Source organism: Quercus lobata, chromosome 5 (genome assembly GCF_001633185.2).
Source record: "Quercus lobata isolate SW786 chromosome 5, ValleyOak3.0 Primary Assembly, whole genome shotgun sequence".
Taxonomy (NCBI): domain Eukaryota; kingdom Viridiplantae; phylum Streptophyta; class Magnoliopsida; order Fagales; family Fagaceae; genus Quercus; species Quercus lobata.
In genome coordinates this window covers 10,036,754-10,052,548 of record NC_044908.1, presented here as the reverse complement: position 1 = coordinate 10,052,548, position 15,795 = coordinate 10,036,754, and the positions used below count along the sequence as shown (strand labels likewise).

The 15,795-nt window shown below is 39.2% G+C and overlaps 1 protein-coding gene across 1 annotated transcript; it reads left to right on the top strand.

The window, feature by feature from the left end:
* The first annotated feature begins 13,869 nt into the window (after nucleotides 1–13,869).
* Nucleotides 13,870–15,687, top strand: LOC115989912 (receptor-like protein EIX1). The gene has a single exon (XM_031113785.1). The coding sequence runs from the start codon at nucleotides 13,870–13,872 to the stop codon at nucleotides 15,685–15,687; it is 1,818 nt and encodes a 605-aa protein (XP_030969645.1).
* Nucleotides 15,688–15,795: the final 108 nt, after the last annotated feature.

Genomic DNA, 15,795 nt, shown 5'->3' with positions numbered 1-15,795 from the left:
AATACGTCCCCTCCACATTAAATGCACCGGCCAACGTCCTGATCATGTTGACGAGAAAAGACGCTTGGACGGTGTAACTTCGATCCTCGCGACTAAACAGAAAAGTAAGAGGGGACAGCTGATGGAACAGGTACAGAAGTAAGCACCTGCCTGACCAACAAATGGAGGGATAGGATCAACCAAGAGGGACTATACAATGTAAAAGTTAGTGCGCCAGAAAGGGGCTGTGAAAAATGGCCAAAAACCAGAGCCTCACAGCCTGCCTCCAAGAGAAAGACTCCAGGGGTGAAGATAACTTAATCATGTACGGATATCACGAAAAACCCACCACCTGGTGACCAAGGCCTAGCCTTTCAAACCCACGTTCTACAAATGATATTGTTTAGGCCTTTTTTACGTGTGAACCCAAAACTGTTACGGTTCGTTACGAATTGTGTCCTTACAGTTAACAATTCATTTTAAAAAAATTTTGACATTATTTTTATGGGAAATAGAAAAAACTGTCAAAATATTAATTATTTTATTATTTTCCCCATAAAAATTTTATTTAAATTAATTATTAACCATTACCTTAAATGTATCTGTTAGCATTTCCCTACTAATAATATTCAATTAAAAAAAAAAAACCTTTTACAAGTTGATGAATACGTTAGTTTCAAAAAAAATTAAAAGTTGATGAATACGTTTACTTTGATGCAATTTATATTCTTGAGAGGTTTCTAAGGTAATAGAACAGTCTTCGGGCACAAAATTTGTCATAGATTATGATGCTCTTTTCTTTTTTCGACAAATTGATGTCCTTAATTAGTGGCACAAAATTTGTGTCATAGACCCTCTTTTTAACAAAAGTATGGGATCTACAGATGTGCACGTGCATCAGCATGACCAAGGAGCTACATTGTATTATTGTAAGAAAAAAAAGAAAAAAAAAAAAGAAAAAAGAAAAAAGAAGAAGAAGTACTAATACAACTAGGAGTGTCATAAGTCTAGTTTCAAAAAATGAACAAATATTTTATGTTTATTTTGAAGCAAAGAAAAAAAAAACCTATGTTTTTATTTTATATATATATATATATAATTTTTATTTTGAGAATCTAATTTATAAATGAATAAAACAATTTTAAAAATCAACAGAAGAGTTAGCCTTTTTTTGGCAATGTTTTAGTGGGAGTTAGAGTTGTATTTTTACCGCATTGTCTTTTAATTTTTTTTCTCTATTTAAACATAAGGGTGTAGAGACATTTTTGAACTAAAAATAAATAAAAATCTCAAACAAAAAAAGGCCTCTTAAATATAAGAGTTCATTAAATCAGTCCATTTTCAACATATCCCTCAGATTCTAAAGCTACAAATATCTTCCAACTTCTTTTATTCCATTTCTATATCCTTATTTTTCTTGAAATATTTTTTTAATAGGAAAATACCCAATAATTAATAAATAACAATCATAAAAAATAAAAATAAAATAAAATAAAACAAAACAAACAAACAAACAAAAAACTAGTTAAAATATTAATAACAATGATTGTATAGAGAAAAAAAAAATGATGGTAACAAGAAAAATCCTTTTAAATAATGTATCAATATATTATTGGTAACCTAGTATATATATAGCTCCAACATATTATGTAGTAGGTTTTTTTTTTTTTTTTTTTATTTAAATTTTTTTATAGGGTTATGGTATGGTTCTAGTATTGTTAATTTGTCACAATTATATTAACAATATGTTTTTGAATTTACTTGCCTATAATTTTTGTTTTGCTTGTAGTTTTTTTTTTTTTTCTTTTTTGTAATAAAAGGTTTCGTTAAAATTAGCTACAAATAGTCTGAGTCAAAGGACGAGTAGAATGATTTATAAAAAAACAAAAAATTTCTAAAATTGGTGACATCCTCTATTCCTTTTTTTTTTAAGATACTGGATCGGTTTTTAATGTTGAGGCCCAAAGAGAATCTCCTTCAGTTTTTGAGCCTCCATTTTAGCTTAGCTAATAGGGCCAAGTTCCTGGGCTTTGCAGCATCATCAAGCCCCAAAATACCAGCCCTCTTTTTTTTGGTGATGTGACTATGTTCCAGCCTACCAAAAGTAAAAGCCTCTAATGCCATCGTTTAATTCTAATGGACTTTTGTGATAGCCTAATATCAATAATATGAAATTGGGACACCACATATTTATTTATTTATTTTTATATAAGATAGAAATTATACTATCTTAATTTAAGTGTATGTGTATATGAAACTTTCTCTTAAGGACTTAAACCCCGGTCCTTACCCCCCATACCTCATAAACACTTATATTTGTAGAGTGACTATCGCGTCAAAAGTACGCGGTAGTGGCCATTACTTATTCATAAACTGATAAAAGTCTCAGAAAATTGGAGTCACTTTTAAAAATGCAAAGTGTACTTGTGGCAAATATTTTTGTCTATTTTAATATAAGAATCAACTTTTTTGATTCTACGCAATAAATTTTCAAAAATACTTATACTAGATTATTTATTCTACATTTTATTTCAATATAATATTCATTTTTTCATTTATTTTTTATTTTTTACTATTTTAATAGATTGGGGAGAGAGACAGAAAAAGAGAAGAAGCAAGAAAAATAAATAAAAAATTAGCATGCACATGAACAATAGTCATATATATTTACACAGTTACTGTAATTTGAATGTCAATTTGCATAATTTTACATAAGTTGATGTGGGTGATTTTTGAGGTTGAATGTGCAAAATTTTTCCCTTAAGCTATCATGCATTGACTAATGTGAGTGTTCTTGCTAAGATAGAAAGTGTAATGAGTCCAATTCTTTGTTGGTTACTTCAACTAAGGGTCCGTTTAGATACTGCTTATTTTGCTGAAAACTGAAAACACTGTACAAAATAAATTTTAAATATGTGAATAGTACCGTGGGACCCATTTTTAATGAAAGTTTTGTTGAAAAAAGAAGTTTGTGGGTCTCGTGAACAGTGCACTGGACCCACTGGAAAGCACTAAAACGTGCTTCTCAATAAATAAATAAAAATAAAAAAACGCTGAAATGCAAATGCACTACGTTTCAGTTGTACCCAAACAGGTACTAAGTGTGCATTTGGATGTGGATTAAAATTATAAATCAATTCACTATTCAGCTTATTTTTACTACTATTCATGGCCTCACTGCACTTTTTGACACTATTCATGAGCTTCACTGTACTATTTCAATTAACTTTTACTTTTATTTACAGTACTTTAAGTCAAAAGATTTTAGTTTCAACAAAATAAACGGTATCCAAACAGACCCTAAGACCTTTTGGTTTAATAAATGGGCCACTTCAAAGGAGTCTAGATCTCCAAAGTGAATTTTTACTAAAAAATAATATTTTTAATACCCTTTATTATTCCACAATCTAGTTAGTAAATACGTGTCCTGTAAACGTACAATACACGTACGTTCATAAAATTAAGAGTCCGTTTAGGATCTGCTTTTTTCTGAAAGTACTGTAAATAAAAGTAAAAATTAATTGAAATAGTACTGTAAAATTCATAAATAGTACCAAAAAAAGCAGTGAGACTTATAAATAATAACAAAAATAAATTGAATAGTAAAATAAGTTAGGAAAAATAATCTTTGCCAAATCGACCTTAAATTAAACTTTTCTCTAACGTTTTGTTTCCATTGGTACAGAAGTAAACGCGTTTTTTAAACTAAAAGTACAATAGCCGTTTGTTACGGCTGTCGTAAAAATCAAATTGTTAAATTCGTAGCTTTAACATTCACAACCGGGAGAAAATATTGGTTCCTTCGGGAGGACCACTGATGTGGTCCTCCCGGCTCCTGCCAGCCAATAAGAAAGTGCCACATGGCCATTTTTTCTGATTCACATCAACACTTACCCATTACCTTAACTCAGTCGGAAACCCAAAATCAAAATTAAAATACAGTCCTCCTCCTTTGATATGCCAATACTACTGCAAAAAAAAAAAAAAAAACCAAAGGCGACAACAAATTGGTAGAGATCCGTTTATGTATTTAACGGCATGTTTTTTTAGCACATTCCAAATTCACAAGCAAGTTTTTCTTTCTTTTCTTTTGTACTATTATACTACACAAATAATTGAAATTCAAATCCATTCACAAATAAAGTTTTTTTTTTATAGAGAATCCACCAAAACATAGAGAGACGCTTCTCTGAATGAACTAAAAGTAAATTTCCTTATTCAAAATCCTCATCAAAATGAACTTGAAGGCGCCAAATATTTAGGAAACAAGAAAAAAAATGTAGAGAAAACAAAAGAGAGAAACTTTAATTAGTATGCGTCAATCTCTATACATGCTTCAACTTCAATATGCATAGTTACAATTATGCTATTTCCTCTGTTTGGCTACCGAGAAAGTGTAAGGAAAAAAAGTGAAGAAAATACAACTCCTAATCTCAGATTCTGCTTAACTCGGCTGAGGTGAGTTATTCCGATCCAAAACCACTTAAAATCTTTTCAAAAAAAAAAAAAAAAAAAAAAACTCGGTTCTGCTTTTTAACTTGCTTTGCTATAATATTTTCTCTGTAACCAAACGGAGAGCAAGAGTTAAAAAGACCTAGAGATTGGAAATGGGAAGTACCTTCCGAGAAAGCCATGGTAGAGGAGAGAAATCTGGAGGCAACGACAGTGACTCTTATCATGCATGGAGAGAGTGGAGTCACGATGGACTCACCGGAGAACCCATGGTTTCCAGCGAAGGTGGATCAGAACCCCAGAAATCACAATAAACAACAACAATAAAAAATTTCCATAGAGAGAAAAAAGAAAAGAAAAAGAGAGATTGAGTTGAGAGCGAATATCAGAAGAAGAAGGAAGAAGAAGTGGGAGCTTGAGGCAGAACAAGTCTTTGATTTTGGGTTTCAGGCTGTGGGTAAGTATGGAGCTGAGTTTTAACCTTGGTTTGGTTTTGTTAACAAGAGTTAAGATAATGGGTAAGTGTTGATGTGGAGCTGAATCAGAAAAATGGCCACGTGACACTTTTCTATTGACTAGCAGGAGTCGAAGGACCACATCAGTGGTCCTCTCGGAGGAACCAATAATTTCTCAACAACCGGGTAAAAATAGCCTGACAGAGTAGGATAAATGGATAAAACACTAAATAAAGCCTACTCATGTGATGGCGTCAATCAAACATTGGAACGGTAGGAATAAAATATTAAAAAACTATCAAATCAATTTCTAAAAAAATATATTAAACACAATAATTCCCATTTAATATACTTATTTTATTATATCTTATTATAAAACTTAAATCTAACCATTTATTAAAAAAAAAAAAAAAAATCAATGCTACAAGTATAAATTATTTTACAATAATTTTATAAAATATTTTTGAGATCAATTTTTACTAATTTTTATTTATTTTCAACAATAACATCACGTTTTTACTTATCAATAACTACTCGCTATATTAGTTGTAAGGACGCGATTCGTGGCGGACCGTAACAGTGTCGGGTTCGCACGTGAAAAGGCCCCTAACAATATCATTTGTAGAGCGTGGGTTTGGAAGGCTAGGCCTTGGTTGATAGGCAGTGGGTTTTTCACGGTGTTCGTACCAGTTTCAGTTTTCCTACACCCCTGGAGTCTTTTTCCTAGAGGTGGGCTGGGAGGCTCTGGTTTCTGGCCATTTTTCCCAACCTCCCAATCGGTGCACCTTCCTTTTTATTATATAGTCCGTCTTGGCTGATCCTGACCCTCTACTTGTAGGTCAGGCAGGAGCTTGTTCCTGTGTCCATCCCATCAACTGTCCCGTCTAACTTTCTATTAGTTGCATGGATCGACGTTTGCACCGCCCAAACGTCTTTTCTCATTAACCAACTCTGGGTATTGGCAGGTACATTTACTGAAGGGGGTGGGACGCACTTTCCTTGGTCCGAGTTCACACCCTGCTTCCCTATGGGCCCCATTCCGTTCTCATCCCTTTGAGGGGGCTGTTTGGGGATTGCCTACACCAAGGTGTTGGTCTTCCTGTTGAAGCTATGGAATGCCGAGGACAGGGTAAGTTCTCAGCCGTTCCCCTTGCTACCTCGGCCACTGAGCATTTGTCTTCGGCAAGGTACCTCCTCGGCACGGGCCCTAGGCCCAGATAGAGTTTGGGCCGGACTGCAGAGCTCTCGGACTCACAATAGCCCCTCAAAATCCTGCTATCCGTCCCCTCGGACGGATAGGAGGGTTTTGATGACATCATGGATCTGCCAATGCCTATCAATCCTTGTCATCTAGCGATTCCCGAGGTTTTTCACCTGCCTAAGGCACGTTCCTAGAGCCGTTGGAAGGCGAAACGTGGCCTCATTAAATACGGGCGGCTTGGTGCTTCCCACGTTCAACGGTGTGATGGGAATCGAACGGTGGTGATCTCCTGGCCTCTTTGGGCGGGAAAAAGGGGCGTGCTGTTTACCCTAGAAAGTATAAAAGATTTTTTGGAGATGGATCCGTCTCTCCAGTTCTATACTTAAGAGTTTTAGTGCGTGTATCCAGGGTTCATCCGAACTTCCGCCCAAATTCAAGTCTATCTCAAGCACATATAGCCCATCCGAAGCTTAATTCTCTTTTTATGTAAGTTCCCTACCTCTATTAACTCACGTTTTTTCTTTTCTGGATTTATTTCTCTTTAGCTCCCTTTCTTTTCCGTCGCGGGTTAGGTTTGTTTTAGTAAATGGCGAAAGCGGCTAAACTGAGATTGAGGAAGTTGGTTGATACTGAAGAGGCGATGAATAAGTTCATCGTTGATTATAGGATTCCCCCTAACGTAAGGCTGGAACACTGTAAGATGGGGGAATGGCACATTAAGAGGGGAACGGGCGCGGTTGTAATTCCCGTCCTCGCCTCTGTAGAGGGAGGTATGAGAATCCCCATGGGACCAGTGACAAGGGGTTACCTCAGGCATTTCCGTTTAGCCCCTACCTAGTGCGCCGGCAATGTTCTTAGGATTTTGGGTTGTGTGGACGCTTTAAACGAGAAGATGGGTTTAAGACTGACCCACCATGATGTAAACTGGTGCTATAACCTCCAAAAATTGAAAGGAAAAACCTACTACATGAGGTCGAGGGATGATAGGATTCGGTTGATCCAGTGCCTCCCTGATTCCAACAAGGGACTGAACAAGGATTTTCTTATCGTCTCTGGGAAGTGGCATGATGGCGATCCATGCCCCGTAGTAGAAGGAGAACCAGGTGGGGTATTAGGAATGGAAGAGGGATAACCCTTTAAACCATTCTAAACTTACTTCCTTTGATGACTAACTATGCATATATGTTTGTTGTTTTAGTAGATGAACGCGCCTATAAACGGCATTTTCATTTAGTCAATCGGGCAGATTTGGAGACCGTTTTACAAGCGGCAGTTTTTGTGAATGACAGTGATGGCCAAGTTCGTGCAGCTCACAAAATACTAGGGTACCCTCCGGTTCAGAAGTCGTTTGGGGACGCGAAGCACGTGATCAGTGCCCGCCGTCCTTGGCTTCCAAAGATTACAGTGGTAGAGAAGGGGTTCTTGATCTCGCAGGAGCCAGCTGTCCCCAAGAACATCCCCCTGGTGGGCCCCTCTTCATCCCATCAAGCAGCAGAGGACGAGGGTGAGCCAGATCAGCCGGAGGAAGGGTTTGGGGTATTCGACTTAATCTGCCAATCCGAGGACCCTCCGGGTGACCTAGGTGACCCAGCCTTGTCCGAGGCGGAATTATCATTAATAGGCACCTCTTCTCAAGCCGAGATGGGAGTCAAAAGAATACCTTTAACCCCCCTTCTCCAACTCCTCGAGGACCAACCAAGGAAGGATACCCAGGAGGCACCACAACCCAATGCTCCTCCTCCACCAGCTCGGCCCCTTACAATTCAAACCAGGTCATCCTCCGCCAAGTCCCAACCACAGTCCACCCGTTACGAACCTCCCACCTCCTCCCAACCAGCTCGGTCTCCTCGACCCGAAGGTGCTGATTCCAAGAGAAAGAGGAGCACCAAGGGCAAGGACATCGTGGACGAGGGAAAATCCCAACCTCCTAAGGAGAAGGATGAGACTCCGCCCACAAAACAACCGAAGATCGGACCCCAAGGCAGAGGCAAAGGACCCGCAGTTCAAACCTCTCAAGGCAAAGGAAAAGGAATTGATTCCCAATCCTCTCCGAGCGCCTAGCTTCCTGCCCCAATGCTTCACGGGGGTCCATTACTGGAAATTGCCTCTCTGAGGGACCTTGGAGACGGCGAGGGTGGATACGTGGCAGATGCATTAGGGAGAACCATGCTACTTCCTAATGACATGGAAGAGCTGAAGCGAATGAGGATGCAGGAGGTTTTTCTCAGTACTAAGAGATACTTGGGCATGGTAAGATTTCTTGAAACCTAACACTTTACTAATTCTTGTCACCAGTTTGTCACTCACTACACGTTCATCTTTCTTGACAGGCTCTCCAGGTAACCTATAGGATGGAGGAAGAAGTGCATGACAGGAGTAAGGTGGCCGAGAACGAACGCAAGAGGCGCATAACGGCCTCAAAGACTCTCGAAGCTACTGAAAAGGAACTTGCCCAAGTCAAGGATGACTTAACAATGACCACTCGCGAGAGGAATAACGTCTCGGCGGGCCTTGCTAGTGCCCAAAAACAGGCCAAGGACCAAACCAAGCGCGCAATTGAAGCCGAGGACCAGCTGCAAATAGCCAGAACTCTGATCGACGATTTAAATAAGCAGCTGGCCACGGCTCTGCATGAGAAAGGAGTGGCAGAATATGCCCGTGATGAAGCCGTAAGGGCAAAGCAGGAGGCCGAGTTTGCCAGGAATGAGGCGGAAGCTGCCAAAAATACGGCCGAGGACGATGGTTACAACATGGGAGTAGCTGAGACCCAGGCCATCCTTAAGGCGCAGATCCCTGGTGTGTGTAGGTTTTATTGCTCCCAGGTTTGGGAGGAAGCATTGAAGCGAGCTGGGGTGGATGCCTCATCCGATTTGTGGAGGGCGGAGAGCATATTCTACCCGGCAGCCATCCGCGAGGCCACTTCGACTAGCCCCGCGGCTACTCGTGATCAGCCCGAGGAAGAGATCACCCCGTTGGAAGACTCGCAGGCCAGCGGTTCTTCTAGCAAGGCGCCCAAAGAAGGAGAACTTCAGGATGTGACAGTGATATCCCAGCGCATGAGTTCTGAGGCACCTAAAGAGGTTGCCGAGCCCGTGGCTGGCATTCAGGTGCCTAATACAGAGGAACCCATCATACTTGCAGAGCCGTCGCAGGCCACTTCCCTTGCTGTGGTTCCCCAGAGTACCAGTGCTGGTCCTGTTCAGCCTTCCGCGGAAGGGACCATCCTTCCAGGCACCGAAACTGAATCTGCTCCCATTTCCCAAAATGTTACCGACAAAAAAGCAGAAAAGTAGAAACCCTCGTTGGGCTTTTTTGTATTCGTTTCTATTTGAACGATTAACTTGTTTCTTTTCCTTTCACAAACTTCCTAATTTATTGATGGTTTACAAGCATTTGAACATGTATATATGAAATCTTGCTTTTTCTTTTTCCTTCTGATTACATCGTTAACCGCCCTAATAGACGCGCACTATTTGCTTATGAACTCTGCGCTGATTTATTTTAACATGTACAAATAGCTATGCATGTAATACATTCATCACCATGTTCCCCGAACCCTAATTTGCTTGCGCCCACAAAGGCCTTAGATTTATTCCTAACCTTTGTCTTACGAAGATATAAGCACCATTTTTAACGTTACGCATAATAGTTAAAACTCGCTTAGTGCCTGGTTTTCCTCATCCAAGTAGTTGGTTTCCCCGTAGGCTTGAGTCCGAGGACCATACAATGCCTTGGTTCTGTCCAAAACCTAGTTTTCATTACATCCAGGTAGTTGGTTTCCCCTGAGGCTTGAGTCCGAGGACCATGCAATGCCTTGGTTCTGTCCAAAACCTAGTTTTCATTACATCCAGGTAGTTGGTTTCCCCTGAGGCTTGAGTCCGGTGGACCATGCAATGCCTTGGTTCTGTCCAAAACCTAGTTTTCCACATCCAGGTAGTTGGTTTCCCCTGAGGCTTGGGTCCGAGGACCATGCAATGCCTTGGTTCTGTCCAAAACCTAGTTTTCATTACATCCAGGTAGTTGTTTCCCCCTGAGGCTTGAGTCCGGTGGACATGCAATGCCTTGGTTCTGTCCAAAACCTAGTTTTCCACATCCAGGTAGTTGGTTTCCCCTGAGGCTTGGGTCCGAGGACCATGCAATGCCTTGGTTCTGTCCAAACCTAGTTTCCATCCAGGTAGTTGGTTTTGAGGCTTGAGTCCGGTGGACCATGCAATGCCTTGGTTCTGTCCAAAAACCTAGTTTTCATTACATCCAGGTAGTTCCCCTGAGCTTGGGTCCCATGCAATGCTTGGTTCTGTCGTTGGTAGTTGGTTTCCCCTGAGGCTTGGGTCCGAGGACCATGCAATGCCTTGGTTCTGTCCAAAACCTAGTTTTCCACATCCAGGTAGTTGGTTTCCCCTGAGGCTTGGGTCCGTGGACCATGCAATGCCTTGGTTCTGTCCAAAACCTAGTTTTCTCATTGTGTGGGATCTTGGCTTTAGGGGAGTTAGCTTCTCGGCCAAGCCCCTAGAGTTTATCCATACGGTTAACGTTATAAGGTACCTAGTTTACTCTTTACAGGGGACCTTGGCTTTAAGGGAGTTGGCTCCCCAACCAAGCCCCTAATCAAGAAACATAGTTCCTAACAGAACTTTATGCTAGAACTCTATAACCGACGGTTAGATATAATGAAGAAGCTCTATCGACCCACTTCCTATACCAACACACAAGCCTTTCCCACAGACGGCGCCAATTGTAAGGACGCGATTCGTGGCGGACCGTAACAGTGTCGGGTTCGCACGTGAAAAGACCCCTAACAATATCATTTGTAGAGCGTGGGTTTGGAAGGCTAGGCCTTGGTTGATAGGCGGTGGGTTTTTCACGGTGTTCGTACCAGTTTCAGTTTTCCTACACCCCTGGAGTCTTTTTCCTAGAGGTGGGCTGGGAGGCTCTGGTTTCTGGCCATTTTTCCCAACCTCCCAATCGGTGCACCTTCCTTTTTATTATATAGTCCGTCTTGGCTGATCCTGACCCTCTACTTGTAGGTCAGGCAGGAGCTTGTTCCTGTGTCCATCCCATCAACTGTCCCGTCTAACTTTCTATTAGTTGCATGGATCGACGTTTGCACCGCCCAAACGTCTTTTCTCATTAACCAACTCTGGGTATTGGCAGGTACATTTACTGAAGGGGGTGGGACGCACTTTCCTTGGTCCGAGTTCACACCCTGCTTCCCTATGGGCCCCATTCCGTTCTCATCCCTTTGAGGGGGCTGTTTGGGGATTGCCTACACCAAGGTGTTTGTCTTCCTATTGAAGCTATGGAATGCCGAGGACAGGGTAAGTTCTCAGCCGTTCCCCTTGCTACCTCGGCCACTGAGCATTTGTCTTCGGCAAGGTACCTCCTCGGCACGGGCCCTGGGCCCAGATAGAGTTTGGGCCGGACTGCAGAGCTCTCGGACCCACATTAGTAATTTGTAAAAAAATTTGTAAAATAATCTGTAACTCTGACATTATCTTTTTTTAAATGTTAAAAAAAATTATGAACTTTTTTTTAGACTAAAAAGAACAAAAATAAAAATCATCAGAATGTGTTAACTAATTGAATTATAAGACTCTTAGACATACTTAATAAAAATTAAATAGTCATGATGCAAAGATTATTGTATTTGTATCGAAAAAATATGATAAATGTTTCCGTATTTTTGTTACGATTAAAAAAAAAAAATGTACAATACTCGTACTATACACATACCGTTTTTCACAGTTTCCGTATTTTTATGCTGAATTTTTGAAATGTAATTTTATGAAAAATGCCGAATTATGCCTGCCCGTATATTTACAGTATTAAACGCGTACCGTATTTTACTAACTACAAAAACAAGATAAAAGTAATATTTAAATTTAAAAGTAACATAATCTTTATTTACTACAAGTACATAAGATTTATTTAAACTCTAATTAATCTTACAATTCATCATATTCTTATCTATTCATCCATTTCCAAATAAAAAATATATATACAATTATAAAATTAATAAAATAGAGACACATGAAACATAAATTTTTTTTTTTTTTTTAGAAGGCACATGAAACATAAGTGAAAGAGAGAAGTGAGTATGTATTCTTGGGCTAGTAAGTCCCATTATACATGCAAGATTAGGCAAAGATACAAGAGCATTGCTAGGAAAGAGCCTAGTGTAAACATAGGTGATAGATCAACATGTTCAAGACTTCAAGTGCCTGGAATTGAACTTTTTTGCCTGGTATTCTCCAACACACCGAAAACGAGGACCAGATCCACTAATCATTTCCGTGACAAACACTTGGTCAATTCATTGGAATTAGGGATGGCAATTTTTTCCTGCCTCGCTTGACCCGTCCCTCCCCGCTTCACCCCGTGCAGGTTTTCCCCGTCCCGCAAAGGTGGTGGGGCGGGGATGGGGCAAGATTTTAGACCCGCACCACGGGGCGGGGCGGGGATGAGTTTACACTTTTTAGACCCACCCCGCCCCGCCCCACATTAATAAGGGTTAAATTGCAATTTTATCGTACCCTAAAACCCTACTATTTGATTGAATTTATTTTATCTATTTTTAGGTTCTTCATCTAACATAGATGGAATTGAAGATAAATTCCAAAATATCTTGGATGATTATGATGATGAAGAAGAAAGTGGCGTCACAATGATGGAAGAAAGTGGAGATTCTTTTTGAAGTTCTAGGCAATTTTTATTTTGTTATGTATAAGGAGTTTGGATTATTTTATTGTGTCATACTATGAAATTTTTGTTGTGATATTTTCTTGTTAAACATTTAGATAATATTATTTAGTTTTTGCTAAAAATTAGTTTGATTTGATAGGATAAATTTATTTATAATTTCAAGTATATTTTTATTATTGAAACATGTCATTTTATTTGAAAAAGTGGTAATAGTTGTAGGAAAAATTAATAATAAATAAAGTTTTACGGTGTAAGGCGGAGCTTCGCGGGTCTTCGTGGGGCCTTAAGGGGCGGGGATGGGGTAAGAAATTTTCCCCATCATGCGGGGCGGGGCGGGGATGGGGCAAGAAAAATCCAAGCAGAACGGAGACGAAGATCTCATCCTTCAACCCCACCCTGCCCCATTGCCATCCCTAATTGGAATGCTGCTTCTTTTCTTTCACATTGGTTCATATTGCATCAACATTTTCTTCTTTATTAACGGTAGCAATGGCAGTATGTGTAAGCGGATTTGATTTATATAGAGGGACCCATCGCTACTTTAGCTTATTTAATACTTTATTTTTTGAAAACCTTGCTAATTTTACTACTTGAACTGTTTTCCATAGCTAACAACTTTTTCTAGAAGCATTATTTCCATTTTCTTGTGCCAAAATGCCAACAGATGAAAAGAAGGAATAAATAAAGCCAGATTCAATATGGTCATTAAAAAATGTCTTATAATCTTGAAATAATTATCAAACACTTTGCAGGCAAACAGAGATTCCACTTAACCGAAATATAGAATAGGCAACAATTCAAAGTCTTGACGACTTTGATACAAAATAAAGAGAACAATCACAATTACTATGTGAAACACCAGTTTTTTTTTTTAGAAGAAAACCTGAGTATTGATTTTTGGTGTTTGGATCAAGTCAACAAGTCAAGGTCTTCATTATTATTATTATTATTATTATTATTTTTTTTTTTTTTGGTTTTTTAAAAGTTGATTTTACGAATAATCACTATATATATTAGGATGAGCTAGTAGTCTCCAACATGCTATGAACCTTAAAACTTCTCTTCCTTTGTTATTGCCTTGTCATGGGTGCCCCTTTTGCAACTCATTTGCTTTTCTTATTTTGCTTATTTACAGCAACCTTCAGTTTAAACTTCTTCAAAGTAGAATCAAATGTCTCTTGCCATGCAAAAGAGAAACAAGCACTTCTAACCCTCAAACAAGGTCTCATTGATCTTTCGGTATTGAGCCCTCTCTCATCTTGGTCTGACCAACAAGATTGCTGTACGTGGGACGGAGTTCGATGTGACAACAAAACTGGTCGAGTTATAGAGCTAACACTAAATGGGATAGCTGGTGAGATTAGTCCTTCATTGCTTGAATTAAAGTTTTTGAATCACTTGGACTTCAGTATCAATGACTTTAATTGTTCCCGTATTCCAAGTTTCCTAGGCTCAATGGGCAATCTGAGACATCTTGACCTCAGCAATGCTGCGTTTTGTGGACTCATTCCTCAACAACTTGGGAACCTTTCAGGCCTTCACTATCTAGATCTTGGAGGTAATTCATATCTTTATTTAGATAACCTTCATTGGATGTCTGGTCTCTCTTCCATTCAATACCTTAACCTGAACTCTGTCAACCTTCACAAAGAAGTTGATTGGCTTCAAATAATGAGTAAGCTCTCATCTCTTTCTGAGCTATACTTGTCAAGTTGTGGGCTTGATAGCCTGAACCCATCTCTTAGATTTGTCAATTTCACATCTCTTCGAGTCCTTGATCTTTCCCAAAATCATTTCTATCATGAGATACCTAATTGGTTCTCGAATCTTAGTACGAGCCTCTTAAAGCTTTATCTGAGTGAAAATTCTCTAATGGGCAATATACCGCCTAGCATTTTCAATTTACAAAGATTGGAATATCTTGAAGTCCAACTTAATTCTTTGAGTGGAAAATTTCCAGAGTCATTAGGTCAGCTTAAGCATCTATCATATCTCAATCTTGAAGGAAATTCTTTAAGTGGTCCTATTCCTTTGTCCCTTGGGAATTTATCTGAAATGCAAAACTTAAAGCTCGCTAGAAATAAGTTAAATGGCACCATTCCAAAGACTCTTGGGCTTCTCTCAAATTTAGTGTCATTGTCTATATCATTTAATCTCTTCACAGGCAGCCTAGATGAAGTGCATTTTGCCAAACTTTGGAAATTGAAAATCCTAGATATGTCTCATACACTTTTGTTCTTTAATGTGAATTCCAATTGGGTTCCTCCTTTTCAACTAGAACAAGCCGACATGAGCTCCTGCAAGATTGGTCCCAAATTTCCTCCATGGCTACAAACACAAAGATCCCTCCAGTTTTTAGTTATGCCCATGTCAGGAATTTCAGGCAACGCTCCGAGTTGGTTCTGGAATTGGTCTTCAAACATTAATACGACCGATCTCTCTGAAAATCAAATAAAAGGGGATGTACCAGACATTTTGTTGAATTCTATTGTCTTAAATCTAAGATCTAATCACTTCAAGGGGAGGTTGCCACGATTGTCTACAAATGTCAAAGTGCTTAATATAGCCAACAACTCATTTTCTGGACCCATTTCCACTTTCTTATGCAAGAAGCTGAACAGAAAGAATGATTTAGAGGTTTTAGATGCATCAAACAATCTCTTTTCTGGAGAACTTTCTAATTGCTGGAGGTACTGGCAATCTTTGATCCATTTGAATTTAGGGAGCAATAGTCTATCAGGTAAAATTCCTTATTCCATGGGGTCTTTAGTTAAACTCAAATCATTGCGTTTACAAAACAATAGCATCTTTGGGGGTTTTCCTTCTTCGTTGAAAAAGTGCTTAGATTTGGGGCTCATTGATATAGGTGATAATCATTTGTCAGGGACCATACCCCTCTAGATTAGGGAAATGACACATCTTATAGTTCTCCGTCTAAGATCCAATGGATTGAAGGGAAATATACCCTTAAATGTATGCCAACTTTCTTCTCTAAGAGTATTGGATCTT